The sequence below is a fragment of the Hyperolius riggenbachi genome, chromosome 1, assembly GCF_040937935.1.
Source record: "Hyperolius riggenbachi isolate aHypRig1 chromosome 1, aHypRig1.pri, whole genome shotgun sequence".
Taxonomy (NCBI): domain Eukaryota; kingdom Metazoa; phylum Chordata; class Amphibia; order Anura; family Hyperoliidae; genus Hyperolius; species Hyperolius riggenbachi.
In genome coordinates this window covers 519,074,164-519,096,498 of record NC_090646.1, presented here as the reverse complement: position 1 = coordinate 519,096,498, position 22,335 = coordinate 519,074,164, and the positions used below count along the sequence as shown (strand labels likewise).

At 42.9% G+C, this 22,335-nt stretch overlaps 1 protein-coding gene across 7 annotated transcripts in view; it reads right to left on the bottom strand.

Annotated features, from left to right (window-relative positions):
- The window catches only part of CAMKK2 (calcium/calmodulin dependent protein kinase kinase 2), a 130,496-nt gene that overhangs the window by 25,864 nt on the left and 82,297 nt on the right, over positions 1 to 22,335 (bottom strand). For all 7 annotated transcript variants that reach the window (XM_068245148.1, XM_068245139.1, XM_068245159.1 and 4 more), the window contains 5 exons: positions 17,165 to 17,201; positions 12,077 to 12,098; positions 4,166 to 4,254; positions 3,398 to 3,597; positions 1,514 to 1,567 (listed from right to left, as the gene is read on the bottom strand). In XM_068245148.1, the coding sequence (XP_068101249.1) occupies positions 1,514 to 1,567; positions 3,398 to 3,597; positions 4,166 to 4,254; positions 12,077 to 12,098; positions 17,165 to 17,201 (402 nt within the window). The remainder of the gene's footprint in view (positions 1 to 1,513; positions 1,568 to 3,397; positions 3,598 to 4,165; positions 4,255 to 12,076; positions 12,099 to 17,164; positions 17,202 to 22,335) is intronic.

The following is a 22,335-nucleotide window of genomic DNA, read 5'->3' as shown; positions in this document are numbered from 1 at the left end:
TCATAACGCCCATAGGCCAGCCACTTCACGACCCCTGATTATTAAAAGGAATACCCCACAAAGGTCTGCATATTATAATGTACACAAAACATCCTTATTCTTACATATGTAAAGACCGCTCTGACTGCACTGACCACTCTAGAGGTGTGATCCTAGGGCAGATTTCTGTACTGAATGGGACACCTGCCTAAGGCAATATAATGGCACCTTTCATACAATGGATACATATCTACTCAGATGTTTGATATCCAATTCAGGATACGGACGGTACGCAAGCTACAGTGTTGTCAGCTGTGGTTGGCTCGGCCAAGAATGCAGCATTAGTACAGGTGTACCCCAAGGTCGCTTTAATGGTTCGACACACTTGAGCCATTGGCAGGGGAGTCCACTGTTCCCCTCCTTACCTCCACTTATGGAAGCTGCTCTGTCCTGTGCCACACCTTCTACCCTCCTCCATAGACACAAACCGCATCACTTGGCTGTTGCCTAACAACTACCCTGTACAGCATTGAAACCTTTCATTGGCAAGACTGAATGCTATCCTGGAGGGCGACACATATGTGGACCAAATCATGCATGTATACACACTTTAAAAGACAGCTGAAGTAAGAGGGATATGGTGGTTGCCATATTTATTTCCTTTTAAGCAATGCCAGTTGCCTAGCTATTCTGCTGATCCTCTGCCTCTAATACATTTAGCCATAGACCCGGAACAACCATGCAGAAGATCGGACCAGATTAGCCACATGCTTATTTTTGGTGTTATTCCAACACTACTGCAGCCAATTAGACCAACAGGATTGCCAGGCAACTGGTATTGTTTAAAAGGAAAGACATATGGCCACCTCCATAAACGTCTAACTTCAACCATTCTTTAAAGGACACCCGAGGTAAAAATAAACTAACGAAATAAATGATTGTATCTATCTTCCTTCTGCTAAAAATGACTTTTAAGATATCCCGCGGTTTTATTTTATGTTTAAATCTACCTTTTAAATGTTAACGGTTTTATTGTTTTGGCTCAATGACACATTCATTGAAGTATGCCAGAGCTAAAACGTATGAACTGTTGACCCTTTTTATCCCTTTCCTGCTCTCAGAATCCATTTTCTACTAGAAAAGTGTTTTATAGTTGGAATTTCTTATACCTGATATTTAACTCTTTCAGGCAGAGAAAGAAAAAAAGGAACACAACATAGTTATTTGTGTGCTAGGCACTGTAAATACCCATGTCTATCATCATGTCACGTCGGGTATCCTTTAACTTGTGCAAGTTCAAGGGTTAATCAACAAGGACATGATGTGGCGTACACCAGATCTCAATATACTTACATGGTATCATATACAAACAAATTGCTAATCAGGTTAAACAGTTAGTTAAGCCATTAGTTTACAGATATTCTTTCTGCGGTTATAAAAACTATACCATAATTAAACCAAAGAATATCTTTATACCAGTATATATAAAAAGAGAACGACCAGCTAACATGTATATGATGCTTTGTATAAATACCTGGCCAAACACAAAACAGTGCAAAGTAACTCCCATTGCCCAAACATCCAGAGCCTGCAAAAGAAAAAAAAAAGTGTTAATGTGCTAGCAATCTACACCTGCCATACACCGTTCATTCTCTCGCAATACTCTGTATCTATGGCAACTTCCCTACACCTCCTACTCAGCGTATACATGTGAATTATCTGCAGATATTACACAAAGAGTGGTGCGAGGTCACTGCTTGATATAAAGTATACTGCATAAAATATGTATGCTAATTTGTGCCCACCAGGCATGGCACAGTTTAAGCAGCAAGGCTGAGTAGATAATGTGAGCAGGAAGAAGGAAGAAATAAAGTGAGTGGCCTGCAGGACAGGCAAGATGAAGCACACACAGGGGTACTGGAGCAGCTGGTGATGGATATGATAGGTATTATGTATGGGAAGTACAGGGGAGGTTAATGGAAAATGAAAAAGGCTAGAACATGCATGTCAAACACTGGCTAGCTAGTGAAATCTGGCCTACAGAGCCATCAAATTTGCCCCCCCCCCCCTCCCCAAGTGGTTTCCCCACTTTGCATTATGTATGGCAAACTGAAGACCAATAGGGAAACTATATAGGAGGTGAAGCATAAGGCCGCGTTCACATCTAACTAGCGCATATAGATGTGTGATCGGAACGTAACGCATACGATCGCACGCCATCTGCGCCGCTACCCGCTGTGCTGCTGATCCCATTCATTACAGTGAATAGGTCGGCTCTGCGCGTGCGGGCAAAGTGCATGCAGCATCACGCAAGCGCATCACAGCGCATCATCCTGCTGTGCAGCACATATGATGTGAACGGCAGAATCTATGCCCTTCTGCCGTTCTTGCGTGTCGCACATCATACGCGCTTCCAAATGCGCACGGAAGTGTGTATGATGTAAACAAGGCCTAAGATCATCAGGAAAAACATATGGGGGAGTAGAAGTACTAGACACCAGGGAACTGTATAGAGGAGGAGGGAGGGACACTAAACACCAGATAATTGTATAGGGGAGGGAGGACCACTAGACACCAGGGAACTGTATGGGGGGGGGGGGGGCATTACACATCAGGCAACAGTATGGGGAAATGAGAGAACCACTACGACCCAGGTGACTGTATGGGAGAGGGAGGGGGAACCACTTGACACCAGAGAACTTATAAAGGAGAGAGGTGGCCACTAGACATTGAGGTTGACCCGTGACTTGGTCCCAGTGTAAAGTTTTGGCCCACTTTGTATTTGAGTTTGACACCCTTGGACTAGAATGCAAGTCAGGGTGTATGGATTTCTTGCTATGGCAGGGGAGAAATAATGATTATACAAGTAAGGGTGTATTAGCAGTAGTAGTTCTCCTGGGTGGTTTCTGTATGTGAAGGACAGACTGTTATATAGAATGCCAATTGTAGGAGGTGTGCTGCTGTGAAAAAAAACAAAAAACAAAACCATGTCACTGCAGCTTCACACTGCGTCCCGCCCTATTGTGGCAGCAGCGATTCTGAAAAGTGTCCTCTGCAACCTGTGAGAACAAGCCCTTAGGGCCTTTTTCCACTAGCCTGCGATTTGCTTCTAATCGCAAATCGCAAGGTACATTAAACTAATGGAAACTGCAGCAGCATTTTCCATTAGTGCGATCCGATTGCGATGCGATTTTGGTCAAAGCGCAATCGTCGTCCTGCCGCGTTTTGTATGCGATTGAGCTGTACTATAATGAGTATAGTAGCTCAATCGCAATCGCAATCGCATGGTGGAAATTGAAACGCGATCGCGATCGCAATCGCATTTCATAGTGGAAAAGAGCCCTTACTGATTCATGTAAATTCAGATTTTATGCTAGGTTCACTTTAAACATACATCTTTAGCACAAATCAATTATACCTTTCCAGAAAATATCCTGCGTGTTTCCGACAGGGTTTCTGGCGCCATGAAGGCTGGGGTTCCCACGGTGTTAGTCAGAAGGGCATCGGTTCCTTCAAACTTATTACTGACCCCAAAGTCAGCAATCTTAATGTGACCATCTTCCCCAACCAAGAGATTGGATGGCTTGACATCGCGGTGAATGATCTTTTGATAGTGAACTGCAAAGACATGTCAAATGTTTAAAATGAGAGTGAAACCTGTAATGCTGCACAGCAAAGCATCATAAGGCAGGGATTGGTTGACAACTGTGGCTTATACCCAGAGCTGTTTTGCAAAGTTAAATTCATGATTCTGTGTAAGTAATGCTAATCTATGTGGCCGATTTAAAGAATCTAAGATATAAAACCTATACCGGTTTCACTGAATGATGTCATTTTGGTGGAATTTTGTCGTACATCGGAACTTCAGCAAATATGCAATACAACACACAAAATCAATATTTTTTTTAATTACCAAATGGCACGTAGATTTTTTTCCAGTGACACTGCAAACCAACTTACCACACATCCAGAGTTTCAGTTTATCCTAAGAAAGTAATCAAATCACTTTTAGGGTGCATCTCTACACGTCATGCCAGATAATGGCATCTGCCATATTTTTCTCACTTTAGAAATCCCTACTGATTGAGATAAATGCCAATACTTACAAATGAACAATAGAAAGTAAAGTACCTAGAATGAAAACATTTTTTCCAATTCAGAGTAACAATGTGTCGTAAAAACTCACGATATTCTATTCCCTTGATAAGATCTTGAAAGTAGAATCTTGCCTGATCTTCTGTTAGCGGTTTATTTGCAGGTACATCCATAACTGCCCTGCAAAAAACAAAAATCTATTTTTATTAATAAAAAATAGGAGACAGCACTGTACGTAGGAGAAGACCAAAACTAGCTGCAGGCAACAAAAAAAAAAAGCAAAGAAAAAGGGAAACGTCTCAATGTTATATTTTTGCCTGAACTACATACAATAGTCAAGAGAAATTAGGTCATACCACTGTTATTTTTCTCTGTGACTCAGGGAATCTGCACTTTTCTATGTCTTTTTGTAACACATTTGTAGGTGTCTAAGGTAACAGTCTACCACTTGGAAGGCAGACAGAAGAGTTTTCAGCTGACCAATCACTATAGATCAAGTATATAATCAATATCTACCAAAAAAAAAAAAATCATTCACCTAGTCAGCCACCATGCAGCAGTAGGTATTATTATTTCGTAGCAATAGGGGATGCAGAGGTTGGGACCTGCACTTTTATTGGCCCAGTAGGCTGACTATCAAGTGACAGTCAACGTATTCGGCCAATCAAAGTGCAGAAATCTCATCCTTTGAAGCCACTGGACCTGCCGGGACTCCAGGCGGATTCAGTGGAGCACTCGTTAAGTTAAGCCATAGAACCTGAACAAGCTTGAAGATCAAATCTGACTCAAGCCTGACTGGGTTTGCTGCATACTTGTTTCAGGTTTGTGACTCAGACACTACTGATGCCAGAAGATCAACAGGATGATGGACAACGGATATTGTTAAGGAAAAGGAAATAAATATGTCAGCCTCCATATCACTCTCACATTAGGTTCACTTTAAGAAAAGAAACAGCATTTCAAGGATGTGGAACCCTGTCTCTTAGTGCAGTGCCAAGTTTAGTTCATCTCTACTTTGGAATGTTTTCCAAAACCACAATTCTACTGACTGGATCTCAAACTTCAGGATTTTTTCTAAATTCTCTTATGACTAACACACTTCTATTCAAGCTACAAAATAGAAACATTTAGAGCAATCTGAAAAATATCCTGTACATTCTTTACTGTATCAAAATTAACCCGTAGATTTGGATTATCAAGAATGTAAGGCTTGTCTTTTTACAGTAACATAGGAAAAACATCATTATAAACTCCAGCAGTCCACAGGTTAAATGAAGCTTTCCTATTCCGGTTATCTGTGCTGTTGCCTTGGTAACAGTCACCACTAACTAAACAGACTGACTTGGTGACAGCTGTTATGTGTGAGAGAAAGATGCAGCAGCAGTACACTTCCTACAGATCCTCTGCTTGGGATGCAAACCACAGGGGAACATGACCACTGGTGATCTGCATATATCCAGTTCTTGAAAATGATAAGTTTGGAAAGGACAGTGAAAAGCAGTTTGAGAAGACAGAATAACTGGATGCTATCCCTACATGGCCAGAAAACAGAGAAGCCCTTGGTGGTAGCTAGGCTCTGAATACAGTGCTAGCACATACCAAAAGGGCTGCTTTGTCAGAGTATTAATGGCTTACATACGGCCCTATGGGTTTTCTATAGCTCTGTTTCAGTTAAACAAGGAATATGCTCCATAAACTATTGTTGCACTTGGTCCTCATTATTCCACTGTGCTAGGCATGGAGCCAACACAAATATTTTCTTAGTATCTGCGCTATGGAAAAGTGGCCTAGAAGACTGGACAAGTACAACTGACAAAATATAGCTGCCTCCAGCTGTCTAGCATAGAGAATGGACTACTTTTCTTTACTTTTCTCTTCATGTTCTCTTTGGAGGCCATCTAAAATCTTGTTGCAACAGGCAGTAGAGTAGGCTGAACAGTATGAACACTTGCCCTGCGAAACAGAGAGTTTTGGTGCACAGGTGCCTCTCATCTTTCAGAAACCCTTTACTATTAAAGACCCCTCGTTTTGCCGCGGGATAGCGGCATTTTAGCAGGGGCAAACATGCCCATGTTGAATATAAGGTAAAAAGCTATTTTTAATCTCGCTTCAGAGTCTGTTTAAAGTGTACCAGAAACGAACAACAATAAAAAAAATGTATACATACCTGGGGCTTCCTCCAGCCCCTTCACACCGATCGCTCCCACACCGTCCTCCTCCGCCTTCTCATTCTCCCATTAGCAGCCCCATAGCACAGCTGCCCCCCCCCCCCGCTCCTGCAGCTGGTGGGATACGCGCCCGTGCATGCGCAGTGCGCCCAGACGCACCAAGCTGTTGGGGCTGCTGACAGGAGGCGGCGGAAGACGCCGAGGGAGCGATCGGTGCGGAGAGGTCTGGAGGAAGCCGTAGGTATGTATACATTTTTTATTCTTGTTCGTCTCAGGTTCACTTTAAAGTGAATCCGAGATGAACTTTTACTCATTGCATAATTGTGTTCCTTTCCTATTGTTTATAGGGCATTCCTCAAGCCAAATACTTTTTTGTTTTAATACTCTTATTCCCTATAAACTAAACAAGCCTCCCCCACAGCATTTCAGAGAGCCTTGGCATTTTCAGACAGTAGCAAGGGCTCATGGGAGCTCAGTCTGGGCAGGAGGAGGGGGAGGTATTACTTGCCAGAGATTTCAGAGGCAGAAGGGAGGAGGGATTAGGTTTATTTCACAGGCTGAGTGCTGAAGATGCAGCTAAGCTGTATCACAGGAAGAAATAATCATATTCTATTGAAGCTGTTTGCAGCCAGATTTTATGTGTAAACTATCTTAACTTTAGATAAGATATATAGACAAGTTACTTGTTATAGTTAGTTTTTCATCTCGGATCCGCTTTAAGATTCGTTTTGAACCCGAGTCTGTTCTTAAGTCCCCTATCTCGCTCAGTAACTGGGGACTAGGGATGATCATTGTGATGCAAATTATTCCAAGTTCATGCAGGATTATGTAAATTCTGTATGCAAATATATGCAACTTGAAAATGGACCAATCTATTTAAACCTTGGTGGGACCCAATTGGTTCATTTTCAAGCTGCATACATTTCCATACAAAATTTACATAATCCTGCATGAAATCTGAATCATTTGCATCTCACTGATCATCCGTACTGGAGACTAACTGGATTATGTAATTCTGATTACTCCTTTCATTCAGAGGACACGATCCTGGCATATTCCACATATAGAGCAAAAGTGAGTGCACACCAGTAATCTGCCTGATAACAACAATACACTTTCTCAAGCGGTGCAACATCCGGTTAACCACTGAAGTACCCGCGGTCTCTGCCCCCTTAAGGACCAGAGACCGCTGGTACAGGAACGGCTAAATCCCGACGTAATACCGACAAATCACCGCACATACCCGTTGCAACCGCTGTCACTGCCGCACGTTGGGATCCTGGGCCATGCACACTGCTGTCTCTATGATGAGCCGGTCACGAGCCCCTTTTATTGGCTCCTGACCCTGTCTTTCAATGGAAGCGGCTTACATTGAAAGACAGGGCCAGAAGCCAATAAAACCGGCTCCTAACCATCTTACATGGCTCTGCCATCATAGAGACAGGCAGAGCCAGTGAGATGCCGCGACAGACGGCGGTGATTAAGCGGCAAGAGCGACAGAAACGGCGGATTCCCGCAGCAGCGGCTAATTGAAATCTACGCCCTGCCAGCCAGGAGCCCACCAAAACAGGGCGTAGATTTCAATTAGCTCTGTCCTTAAATTGTTAAGCAAAGATCCATAGCAAAGTATTCAACAAGAGGCATAAAATCCAGGAGCAGCTCGCTTACGTAGTAAAACTTCCATAACTTCCATTAAAATCTTCATAAAAACATAGGCAACATAATAGAAACAATACTTATCGAATCCAGAAAGTAACTGGTGCAGCAGTTGGTGATGAAGCATATAAGACTGACCAGCCTCCGCACCTCTTATAAGTTTTACTACGTAAGCGAGCTGCTCCTGGATTCTATGCCTCTTGCAGAACACAATCCTGGCATATATTGTAGAATTTTTTATTTAATTTTTTTTCAAATAAAGTCAGCAACGGCAGGTTCTGTGTTCCTCTCACTTCAGAGCATACGGAATATGTTGGCGCTTTATAAATCAATAATAATAATAATAATAATAATAATATGGTTATTTGGTCACAAGCAACTATGTATCTGCAGCTTGTCAGCTAAAGGGAGTAGCAGCAAATTGCTCACATCCTAGTGACAAAGAAACACTAGTAACCATTACATTGTTATCTTCTGGCAGCTGCCATTCTTATAATGTGTTATCAGTGAGGGAAATGCCAGGCAATTACTTGCAGGGTGATATGGTCTCTCCCAAGATCCAGGTCACACCAGTACACACAGATCTATCTGGTCACAGATTATCTGATATGCAGTAAAAGCAGGAGGAAGTGAAGTGCTTCCTGCACATGGCTTTCCAGGCAACAGAAAATACTAGCCTACAACACAAGCTGGATTGTATAGCGATTGTGATAATGGAAGAATCTTCATATAACTATGCCAGGCATGTCCAGATAAACCTGAAATATTGCATCTCATCTGAGCTTGGGAACACCTAAAAGCAGTGATAAATTCCTACCCTTAACTGAATCCCATCAGGCCTTAAAGGACACCTGAAGTGAGAGGAATATGAAGACTGACGACTCCCTGGCTTTTCTGCCGACCCTCTGGCTCTAATACTTTAAGCCATAGACCCCCAACAAGATAATACAAATAACATTTATATTGCGCTTTTCTCCCGGTGGACTCAAAGTGCTTGAGCTGAAGCCACTAGGGTGTGCTCAGTAGGCAGTAGCAGTGTAAGGGAGTCTTGCCCAAGGTCTCCTTGCTGAATAGGTGCTGGCTTACTGAACAAGCATGCAGAGCATGTTTCTGATTGAAGATTGACTGGATTTGCTGCCTGCTTGCTCCAGGTAGGTAATTCAGACACTAGTGATGCATGAAAGATGAGCAGGCTGCCAGGAAACTGGTATTGATTAATAGGTAATAAATATAGCAGCCCCCATATCCCTTTCACTTCAGACGTAAGGAACAGGACGCAATCCCTTTGCAGACAGGGCCAAGGCTGCTCTGTTCCTATTCCCGGATGGGGGGAGGGTGCTGCATTAACTTGGAATTATTTGCATCTCATTAACCAGATCTAAAGAAAAGTCATTGTCCTTCTGGTCCATTTCTCACAGGGCCTTTTTCACTCCCAACCACACTCATACAACTAAAATCCAATCACAACTGGATATGGTAACCACCTTAACATAGTTCACCATACAGGGGTTACATAAACTAACCATCTACCTAGGGGCGTAACAATCAACCCTGTGACCCCCGCCATCGCAGGGGGGCCCAGAGGCTTTGAGTGCCCCTCCTCCTCCCTCTCCCCAACCACAAGTGCAGCCAATTACCAAAAAACATCCCTGTTTGCTCACAAAAACCGTGCTTGCCACCTCCTCTCACCAGGCAGATTAGCGAGTAGCGGGATTGAGTGTTATATATCCCTGTTTCCAGACGCTGCATCACAGCAGAACACTCTCTGCTGCCATTCACCGGCTCTCGATCACGTGACCTGCATGGTGTTCGAGGACCAAGGGGGCCCAGTTAAGTCTAGTTACACCCCTGCATCAACCAAATATCACATCATGGTTTTAATGGAAAAGGAACAAGTAGTCTGCTTCCACAGATAAACAAGTAATTTTAAACTGAGAAACAAACACCAACAATGGACCCACTGAACCTGTAGTCTTCCAGCAACCAGAGGTTGAAGAGAACCTCCAGGGATCAAAATGTATATTTTTGTATCTAATGCCCAAGTTTCATCTACTAAAACAAAGGTGTTTAATAATGTCCAAATAGGAAAAGGACATGTCCTGCATCCAACACTGTCCTGCATGACAAATGACATGTCCTGCATCAAACAGTGTTCTGCACGACAAATGACTTGTCCTGCATCCAACACTGTCCTGCATGACAAATGACATGTCCTGCATCCAACACTGTCCTGCACGACAAATGACATGTCCTGCATCCAACACTGTCCTGCACGACAAATGACATGTCCTGCATCCAACACTGTCCTGCACGACAAATGACATGTCCTGCATCCAACACTGTCCTGCACGACAAATGACATGTCCTGCACGACAAATGACATGTCCTGCATCCAACACTGTCCTGCATCCAACACTGTCCTGCACGACAAATGACATGTCCTGCATCCAACACTGTCCTGCACGACAAATGACATGTCCTGCATCCAACACTTTTTCTGTCTTCATGCTGCCTAAACCTGTTAAATTGGTAAAATTGTTCATGTTAGAAGATGGCAGTGGGCAGGTCCAGAGTGTGTGAGCAGCAGTTTTAGGTTGGGGGTGTCACTCTGGCCAAGTTAAAATGTGTTCGTGTGAGGTGGTAGCCCGTCTCCATACACCTGCACCTGTCATCTGTTATATATTCCTGTTTCCAGACGCTGCATCACAGCAGAACACTCTCTGCTGCCATTCACCGGCTCTCGATCACGTGACCTGCATGGTGTTCGAGGACCAAGGGGGCCCAGTTAAGTCTAGTTACACCCCTGCATCAACCAAATATCACATCATGGTTTTAATGGAAAAGGAACAAGTAGTCTGCTTCCACAGATAAACAAGTAATTTTAAACTGAGAAACAAACACCAACAATGGACCCACTGAACCTGTAGTCTTCCAGCAACCAGAGGTTGAAGAGAACCTCCAGGGATCAAAATGTATATTTTTGTATCTAATGCCCAAGTTTCATCTACTAAAACAAAGGTGTTTAATAATGTCCAAATAGGAAAAGGACATGTCCTGCATCCAACACTGTCCTGCATGACAAATGACATGTCCTGCATCAAACAGTGTTCTGCACGACAAATGACATGTCCTGCATCCAACACTGTCCTGCATGACAAATGACATGTCCTGCATCCAACACTGTCCTGCACGACAAATGACATGTCCTGCATCCAACACTGTCCTGCATGACAAATGACATATCCTGCATCCAACACTGTCCTGCACGACAAATGACATGTCCTGCATCCAACACTGTCCTGCACGACAAATGACATGTCCTGCATCCAACACTGTCCTGCACGACAAATGACATGTCCTGCATCCAACACTGTCCTGCACGACAAATGACATGTCCTGCATCCAACACTGTCCTGCATCCAACACTGTCCTGCACGACAAATGACATGTCCTGCATCCAACACTGTCCTGCACGACAAATGACATGTCCTGCACGACAAATGACATGTCCTGCATCCAACACTGTCCTGCATCCAACACTGTCCTGCACGACAAATGACATGTCCTGCATCCAACACTGTCCTGCACGACAAATGACATGTCCTGCATCCAACACTTTTTCTGTCTTCATGCTGCCTAAACCTGTTAAATTGGTAAAATTGTTCATGTTAGAAGATGGCAGTGGGCAGGTCCAGAGGGTGTGAGCAGCAGTTTTAGGTTGGGGGTGTCACTCTGGCCAAGTTAAAATGTGTTCGTGTGAGGTGGTAGCCCGTCTCCATACACCTGCACCTGTCTCTTACCCCCTATGCTCTATTACCCCCCTTCCCACACACACACACCACCACCATACTCCCCAATCCTTGAGGAACACCACCACCACACACCATCAAAACCACCTACCCCCCCCCCCCCCCCCCTCCCCCGGAAAAAGTTCCAACTTTAAAGCATTCCTCAGGCTGAAAATAAAAATAAAAAAATAAAAAAAAAGGTTGGGGACGCCCGTTGTAAATCAATATCTTCAGAACAGGGAAGCCAGTAGAAAAGATCTTTTGGAAAATCTTCAGTCATCTCAAAGGATGGTAACCAATCTGCCAATCAGGTCATATAAATTCATACATATACCGTTAAAATTATTTTGCTGATCAATGGCATAAACAGAATAATAAAACCAAACTTACCCCTTTTTAACTAGTTCAAACACTGGAAAACAAGAAGAGAAGATTGGATTAGGCGTTTGTGTGTTTCAATCACAGATAAATTAAATATGCAGAGCAAACTGTGCACATGTCTGTTATTATCACTGTGTATTTATACAGCGCTGACATCCTTCTGCTGCACAACAGTCACGTCACCAACTGTCCGCTTCAGTCCAGTTTCTACCATAGCCATCGTCTTGTGTTCCCATCATATACTTAGGCCAAATGTGGAGGAGCCTCTGTGCGTTTTGGTATATGTGAGGACACTGGAGTGTGCAGAAGAAATGCATGCAAACAATGTAAATACTCCATGCAGATAGTTTCCTGACCCAAATTTGAACCTGGGACTCTGCTCCTAGGCAAGAGCATGGTGCAGTTCTCCAGTATGCCACTCTTCTTCTTTACTAACAACTGGGTCACTCACACATCAGGGTCTGACTGGGCCACAGTAGTACAGTTTTTTCCCTCGGTGGGCCCCCCCTCCTTGTCTGACAGAGCTCCAATTGCTGCCTGCAGCACAAAAATTCTCTTCTCAGTGCTGTAATCACTCATGCTGAGAACAGTGGCGTAGCTAAGAAGCTGTAGGCCTCGATGCAAGTTTTACAATGGCCCCCCCCAAGCACTCTATACATAACAATTGATACGACACACCAAAACCAGTGGCAACTACAGTGTCAGAGGTGCAAGAAGGGGGTGGGAAATAGCTTGTTAATGATTACCACTGTTCAAAGTATCTATAGAAGTGATTATTATGAGCACAGGACCAATAGAGAGGTAATACTGTAGTTGAGGGAGGGTCCTTCGGGGCCCCGATGCGGTTGCAACCTCTGCAAAGTAGGACATTACTTTATATTGAAGGAGGGGACTCTATGTAAAGTTTTGCTGGGCAGCAGTGTCTCTGAATTACAGTGCTGCTAAGATCATGTACATTTGGCCCTGTCCATAATACATCATGACCACGCCCACCTTCCGGTGCATGGTTACGCCTTTTTTCACCGCAATCATGGGATGTGTGGGCCCCAGGTTGGATTTTCTTTGGTGGGCCCCCAGTGTCCCAGTCCGACCCTGCTCACACTTGTCCTTGCCTTAAAGCCTGTGATTTATTCAAGCAGGATTCTGTGTTTGTGATTTGTGTTAAATTTTGAATGAACATTTGTGCTAGATTTTGTGATTTTTTTATATGCGGAAGTTGACACTGCAGCTTTTCTGTGAATACCGAATAAGTTAATTTACTTGAAAATGATATCTGATGCAAAAACGTGTTTCTTAGTAATAAAAACAGAAAAATTGTGAATTCAAATTCGCAGATAAATGCAAATAAAATGCAATGCCATTGAAATACATTATATGTACTGTGATGAGGTTTTCAGAAAACCAGAAGCTAATTTTAATGTGTGTGAACCCTGCCTAGGTCTGACGTTTTACCTGCTTGGCTATTTTAAGGATATTCACACATGGTATTCATGGTACATATGTACGTAGAGAAAAACAGAGGGGCCAACAGGGTAAAATCAAAAGTAATAAAAAGGTTAAAAATGCTTTGGAGGCAGTGGTGGACTTACCTCCTGTAAGCAGAAACTAGAAACTGTGTATTCAAAATAGAATTACATTTTATTGGCATACTCCAAAACAGGGGGGCTGCAACACGTTTCACAGGTGTAAACCTGCTTCTTCAGGCAATATAACATAGGAGCATACATCAGTATAAGGTCCGGGTGACACCTGGCGCCTGTGTGATGGTACATATTTAGGTACTAGCAGCTCCCTTGCAGGATTAGTTAGATGCACTATCTGTCCCAGGGAGGACAGGAAGGATATGTGCTGCTATTCCTTAGATAGGTTTTGATGCGCTGCATGCATGTTTGTGCTATGCATGTTACAGGGCCAGAGCTAGGACACATACCACATTGGGCTACCTCTACGCGGTGTATGTGATTACGCAAGAGACTTTATTCTTGTAACTAAGATCCCAGCTTTTTACTTGGCTGTAGGGACAGCATTGATTGTTGCATGATTTTTGTGAATGGATTCGCATGGAGGATTTGTATGAGTGTGCGGAAGTTCATTTTGACTGAGCCAGTTACCAGGGCTGATCGCAGCTGAACGGCAGACCACGGGAGGACGGCGAGGGTTTCGCACATGTTTATGGGGCTGGAGAAAGCCCCGGGTAAGTATCGATTCGGTCTATGTTTAGACCTCTTGTACACTTCAACTTCACATTTGCCTGCAAATTTTCGTGTTTGGAATTTAAAGATTTGCATTTTCCCTGACTTGCATTGTATGCAATTTAGATGTTCGATGTGGAAAAAAAGGCATACATGAAGGCCTTTTTTTTCCATCAAAAGATCTGGATGCAAAAAAATTCAATTCCATTGAGGGAAGAAGGATCCGCAGACCAGACTTGGCTCAGTGAAAAAATGTCCGTTCTTTTATTAGAAAAATCCACATGACAAGAAATGGTGCAATAAAATCACAGGGTCGACTAACGCGTGTCGGGCTTACAATCTACCCTTAGTCAAGCCCGACACGCTTTAGTCGACCCTGTGATTTTATTGCACCATTTCTTGTCATGTGGATTTTTCTAATAAAAGAACGGACATTTTTTCACTGAGCCAAGTCTGGTCTGCGGATCCTTCTTCTCTAGTGTGTGTTCAAGGATTGGCTCTCTAGATCCTGCACCGACTGGTATGTGTTACAATGGGGGTAGAGCGTTCATGAACTTGTTTCTCAATTCCATTGACTTGAATTAGATGTGCAATTCGATTAATTGTGATATGTGTGAAAGCCTTACAGATGCACAAATTGTGCGACTATGGCCCTCTACCTCTTACCAATCCTTGCATCTATAGCAGGCAGTTATTAGTAGACAGTGTTTTCAAAGGGTTTGTAAACTGGTACAATACATACTTTACTTTTGCAGTTTGCAAATACTGCAGTGAAGCTTGATAGACCTTTTTGTGCTCATTTTAAATGACATGCGTATAAAAAATGCTCATGGATTTCGGCTTTAAACATCAAAGCTACTCAAGGCAGTGTCAGTTTTTTTACCAAAGTGGCTTCCAGACCTCACATTTGACTTTGACAAGTGCTTGATTTTCTAGAATTGCACTCCAGTGCCTCAGAGTCACATCTAATCACTGACATGTTATGTGCAGTCATGTTCCAATTATTATTGCATCTGCTCTTCAACGACTGGTGTAAAAAGCAGAGTGTCAGCAGTGCTTAGTAAGGTAGGAGAAATACAGAATGTGTCACCTGTATGCCGTATATCCAGCCTGCAATCAAAGCAGCTGGGAATGTTTTAAGTATAGGACACCAACACCATGTACATACATATGACTAGAGTCAGGTGCTTATAAATGGTGGCATTAATGCTCCACAGTTAAGATGGCTCCTTGTTACATACCCCAGCTAGTTAAAGTGACTCTTCCATCACCGGGTGGCGCTGACATGGTTACCTGGATCCCCATCACGTCATATCATGTGATCAGAACAGAGAAGACATGTCAGGAGTACATCGTCCTCACGGTGTAGGAGAGAAGAAGCCAATCCACACGTAACTATAAAACGCTCCCTGCCACCTTCTCCGCATACCCTGCACGACCAGGGAAGACACACTTCACCAGCAGCAGAAAAAATTAAACCGTGCAGCCAAATAAAGTTTTACAATATTTGGCTGCTAAAGGGTTAAAAGGAAAGAATATCAGCCACAGGGCCCAGTCCAATTTACTTTTTCTCTTAAGTTTTCTCCTACGTGAAATTTCACATTTATCGATACAATACTTTTAAGCCATCAGCAAGCAAGAAAATAGAATAAATTTGACAGTACTTTTTACTTACTTTTTTTAATACTTTTTCAGCTGCTGAAAAACCTATCTCCTAGGAGAAAACTGACGAGAATAAGTGACTTGGATAAGGGCAATAGTACCCAATATGCTTTCCTTCTGTACCACAATAATGTGCAAATAGTGGGAAGAGGGGCAGGAAATTCCCCTCTTCCCTTGTTCTACCCACCAGGTCTGTGTTTTAAATACTAGTGAGAGTGAATCTAATCCATTTCAATAGGAAATTATTGTTTCCGTCAGTGTCAGGAGTTTCTGCAGTGTCCAGAAAAGTCGAGCAGGACCCGAATTTGCGTTCCATTTCTGCTACGGAGAGAAAGGATTAATTAGAAACAGACAAGTCTGAATCGGCCCTATTGATAAAATTGGATGAGTGGACTTGTCTGTTTATCCGTTGGTCTCCGTTGCAGAAAACTGTCCATTTTTACATGTCGTGTGAACCAACCCCTAAACATGATGAAGCCCTAATGTGCCAACTCTGTAAAACGAATGCTTTCTAAAACCAACAATCCCTCATTTCTCTCCTTTAAAGGGAATGTAATTGTTGTGTTTTTATGTTACAGTTTTCTACTTGGTTTAGAACAAACATTTAAAAAAATATACTTTTATTTTTAGGAACAATATTAAAATATTTCAATTAAAAACATAACAAAAAAAAACCAAAAACAAAACAGGAGCTTTCGCTGCTTTGACTAGTGCAGATTGGCAAAACATTGTGAGTTTACTGCTGTACTAAATACATCTGTAACATTACAAAAGAAGCTCCCCCTTGATTAAACGCATAAATATAAAAACATTGTGTTGACTGGAATGAAAAAAAAAAAAATCATAAACAGCAATACACATTTCCTAAGAAAATGCGGCTCCTAAACAGAAGAGTGCATTACTGGGAGGGAGATGTGCTATATAGCTGTGGAAGTGTTTACAGAAGACCTTGATAATTCGTTTTACTCTGATCTGGAAGGATTTCTTGAAGCCAAGCATAATACTGTCTCCTGGGTGTCCCAGTCACTGAAATATTCACTTTGATCAGTCCAGCTCACAGCAGAACAGCAGCAGCAGCTAATGCGGGTTGCCATGGGATGCAGCACATTTTCACCATGGGAAGAATCCAGCAAAACTGGATAAGACTATAGGTAGCAATATTAATGTTCTTTACAGCAGGCAGAATTCTCAAATAAAAGAAGCAGCAGAGCAATAGCATTTGAAGTAAGTGAAAATTGTATACCCATATACAGATGGTCCTCACTGGGGTCATCCAGCACCTAGCAACACAAGAGAATGAAAGATCAGCCATAGAATGAACAATACAGAGACTACCTTCAAGCACTACTAGTGCATAGAGAGTATACAGAGTATGTACATAAATATACACAGTAAATGCAAACACATTCTGCTGTTAAACTGTTAAGTAGCATTTCTTCTGAGTAGAAATCAGCAAGAACTATTCCAGAGGACAACAAAGCAAAATCTTCATCGAGGTATCCTCTGGATGAAGCCTCTTAAAATGTATATAAGCAAATCTGTTCACCATATCAAATCACTCACTCTAATTTCAGATCCAAACAATAAGTACCAAGGCTCTAGAATAAAAGGGACATTTGTTATCTAGTATGAAGAATTCCTTAAAGGACACCTGAAGTGTTAAGGATATGGAGGCTGACATATTATGCAAATGACCTGCCTGCCCTGCTGATTCTCTGCCTCCAATGCATTTAGCCATAGACCCTGAACGAGCATGCAGATCAGACGTTTCTGACTCAATTAGATTAGATTAATCACATGTTGGTTACATGTGTGATGCAGACACTACTGCAGCCAAAGAGATCAGCAGGGCAGCCGTTTTAAAAGGAAATAAATATGGCAGCCTCTATATCCCTCTCACCATTATTGGCAATGGTGCTCTTGCAGTAAGTATACAGCACTGAGTACCACTGCATTTCTGAGCATTTTTTGCCAAAGTTTATTGAAGATTGTATCCCTTTGTTTAAAGCAAACCTGTGTCATATGTGACATGTTCACTATGGGTAAGGTAAGGCTGCATTCTTCATAACATTGCCACCTTTTCTGCAGAGCTTTTTTCTTCTTTAAGTTTAGCAGGAAGCCATCACAATTCTCATTACTATCTGCGCTTCCTAGTAGTGCAGGCAGTAACCATAGCCATGACCACACTTGCCCACTGCACCATACAGCATGGTGTGCATTGGAGCAGAAGATGGCAGTTCTGTGAGCAGGAAGCCTAGCTACACATCGTAATTCTGCAGCCTCCCTCACCCACCTCATAATAAACTAGTGCACAAGTGGTAATGTGAGGGTGTAGCATCATAAAACGTGACCATAATCCAGCCTCTGCTCCAATGGACAGACGGATGTATGGTCAGGTGGGACAGCATGGGGCGTGGCTATACTTACAAAAGCTGTTGTACTTCAACAAGAGGTACAGACTGCATTTCAGTGCTTGAGCTTTCTACATCTTCATTTTTCAAAATGAGCATTACAGAAAAAGTGAATGCTCATTGAAGAATGGCACAGAATATAGCAGCTGCCACATTTATTTCCTCTTAAACAATACAAGTTGCCTGGCTGTCCTGCTGGTCCTCTGCCTCTAATACTTTCAGCTATAAACCCTGAACAAGCATGCAGATCAGATGTTTGTGAACCAGAGACGAAGCACCCTCAGGTATTTCACCATATATATCAGTGGGAACATTAGAGAAAACACCTACCCTGCTTTCGGCTTCATTCTTCACTGCTCAGCCTGTTATCAGCCCTGATAAAATCCCTGACTGACCATTCAGTCTCGCTTTGCTCAGGAATCATTATAGCTGAGTCATTATAGCAGAGCCAGAAGGGGGCAGGCTTGGGCTTGAAAAGACATCAGAAAAGAGAGACTCTTTTGGCTCTGGATTTGCTGCATGCATGGTTCAGGTGTCAGATTCAGACATTACTGAGGCATGAAAGGTCAGCAGGGTGCAGGCCAACTGGTATAATTTAAAAGGAAAAACAATATGGCAGCCTCCATATCCCTCTCACTTCAGGTGTACTTTAAGTTATATCTGCGCAGTTACAAAAACTGAACTCGCCCATTACACAGAATTTATCAAGCAGGACTCCCACAGATTCAGTTGCTTCACTTGTGTAAAGCCAGCTACTTATGCATCAAATGATATGTGACAATGTCTCTGCCTCTGTAAGAACCTCATCTGAAATCCACTGTGACAGAAATATAAACACACAAGATGAATTTGTGACAGACATGAAGGAGAAAGGAGCCACACTTGTACCAAGTAGTCTATGGGAGTTTTTATATTTTACCACAGTGCTAGCTTCTAGGAGATTTATGGTGCAGGCCGACCCGCTGTAATAAACCTGTCATATTCGCATCCCATTTTTGAATCCCCGTTGTTCTAACAGAATTGATAAATGTTCCCCACTGTGCAAATCAGAAAGTGCTATAAAAACAGAACTGCTCGCCAACATTAGACACAAAACCAGCACAGTACACCAGCTGACAGATTTCCAGTTTGCATGCAAATTATGTATGCAGCTTAGAGGTGGAATAATCAAATGAGCTTCCTGTACCTGCTTCCCCTATATAAACGGACATATCAGGATCGCAATCATCTGAACACATTTGGGAAAGTGTGTAGAGAACTCAGATATGGTCGTTCCTACTAACCTTGACATTAAAGGACAACCGAGGTGACATGTGACATGATGAGATAGACATGGGTATGTATGTACAGTGCCAGCCACACAAATAACTAGGCTGTGTTCCTTTTTTTCTTTCTCTGCCTGAAAGAGTTAAACATCAGGTAGGCAAGTGACAGTTTACAGCCATAAAACTCTTTCCTGTCAGTAAATGGCTTCTGAGAGCAAGAAAAGAGATACAAAGGGTAAATAATTTATAGATTTGAGCTCTGGTATACTTCAATAAAAGGTGTCATTGAGCCAAGACAATGAAACAGTAAAAACTAGATTTAATTACAAAATATCTATTTCTCATCAGTTTATTTTCACCTTGGATGTCCTTTAATACATCAGTTAGTGAAACACAGCTGTGACAGACGAGTCTTATATAGTACTGCTGGATCTCTGGTCTCCATGTACAAATAATCTTGATGTATAATGATTTGAAAGATAATTCAGTGCTTTATTCCCAGTTTTTACTCATTTTTATGAGTTTATGGAACCAATCCAATTTACTTTATTTCACATCTTATAAATAAGATGATATTTTCACATCTTATAAATAAAGCACATTAGAGTCACCAGCAAGCAAGAAAATACTCAGAAAAATGTTGATACCGTAATACTTTCACAGTAGTTTAAAATAATTTTTCAGTACTCTGCAATTTAAAAAGTACCAAAGAGAAGATGAAAAATTATCTCCTAGGACAGGGGTCGGCAACCCGCAGCTCCGGAGCCGCAAGCGGCTCTTTTTCACCTTTGCCGCGGCTCCTAGACCGCGGCTCAGTCGCGGCTCCGGTGCTGCAGGGCTGCCCATTCTGACACTACACCGGTAGTGAGTGTCAGTGGCTGCGGCGCGCTTGTTTCATGTGCGCGTGTGACGTGTGCTGCCAGCTGGCCGGCAGCCTATCAGAGAGGCCGCCGGACCAGTGTAGAGCTCCGGGCGGCCATTTCCCCGTAGCCCTGCAGTGTAGTGCAGGCAGGACGTGACGTCGGGAAGGAAGGAAGAGGAGCCGAGGGAGTTGCGCGCCACAAGGAGGTCGGGACCGGAGGTCGGGACAGGAGGAGATCGTGACAGGAGTACTTCTGACTAGGTGAGTTAATGGGTTTTTCTTTTCAGATCTGCTGAAGGATTTGTGCATATTGGGGTCATATCTGCATATTGGGGTCCATATCTGCTAACGATTTGTGCATATTGGGGTCATATCTGCTAACGATTTGTGCATATTGGGGTCATATCTGCATATTGGGGTCATATCTGCTAACGATTTGTGCATATTGGGGTCATATCTGCTAACGATTTGTGCATATTGGGGTCATATCTGCTAACGATTTGTGCATATTGGGGACATATCTGCTAACGATTTGTGCGTATTGGGGACATATCTGCTAACGATTTGTGCATACTGGGGTCATATCTGCATATTGGGGACATATCTGCTAACGATTTGTGCATATTGGGGACATATCTGCTAACGATTTGTGCGTATTGGGGACATATCTGCTAACGATTTGTGCATACTGGGGTCATATCTGCATATTGGGGACATATCTGCTAACGATTTGTGCATATTCGGGTCATATCTGCATATTGGGGTCATATCTGCTAACGATTTGTGCATATTGGGGACATATCTGCTAACGATTTGTGCATATTGGGGACATATCTGCTAACGATTTGTGCATATTGGGGTCATATCTGCTAACGATTTGTGCATATTGGGGACAGATCTGCTAACGATTTGTGCGTATTGGGGACATATCTGCTAACGATTTGTGCGTATTGGGGACATATCTGCTAACGATTTGTGCATATTGGGGACATATCTGCTAACAATATGTGCATATTAGGGTCATATCTGTTTTATAATGGCTTTGCGGCTCCCAGTTTTTATTCTCTTTTCGGAAACGGGTCCAAGTGGCTCTTTGATTCTTAAAGGTTGCAGACCCCTGTCCTAGGAGAAAACTTAGGAGGAAAAGTGAACTTGAATCGGGCCCCATGTGCTGGAATGTACGGATTGTGTTTTGTTATTTTTAACCTGCAATATGGCAAGAAGTCAATGTCTGGCTTCCAGCTAAACATTTTAATAAAAATTCTCTGTTAAAGGATACCAGAGCTAAAAGACTCTGGTAAAAAGTTAAGGTGCAGTGGGTGTGGGGGGGGGGGGGGGGGGGGGGGGGTATAAGCAGATACTTACCGCGCATCCTGTTCCCCTCCATTACTTGCCGTTCTCCTACACTCAGTCCCGTTACCTCAGAGACTCCAAACTTGGACAGGGCAGAAGCGCACTCGTTCCCCCCACTTCTCCACTTTGCACTGCATTCCAGCACACTGTGCTCACTGCATTGGAGCGTGCAGGAGGAGTGGCAGAAGCGAGCATGATCCTGTCCTCTGACATCACTGCACAGCCACAGGGAAGCAGAACGGACATATTACGCATGCACGTCGCAGTATGTCCGGGTTTGGAGTCGCCGAGGATAACGGGACTGAGTGTAAAAGAATAGCGCGTAACGGAGCAGAACGGGTGGCACGGTAAGTATTTGCTTATACCCCCTACCCACTGCACCTTCACTTTTTACCAGAGTCTTTCAGCTCTGGTATCCTTTAAAGAAAGAAAGAAAAAAAAAAAAAAAAAAAAAAAAAGAACTTTCTGTGTCTATTTTGAATGCCACAATTACCATCTGCATTCATCTTATAAAAAACAAATC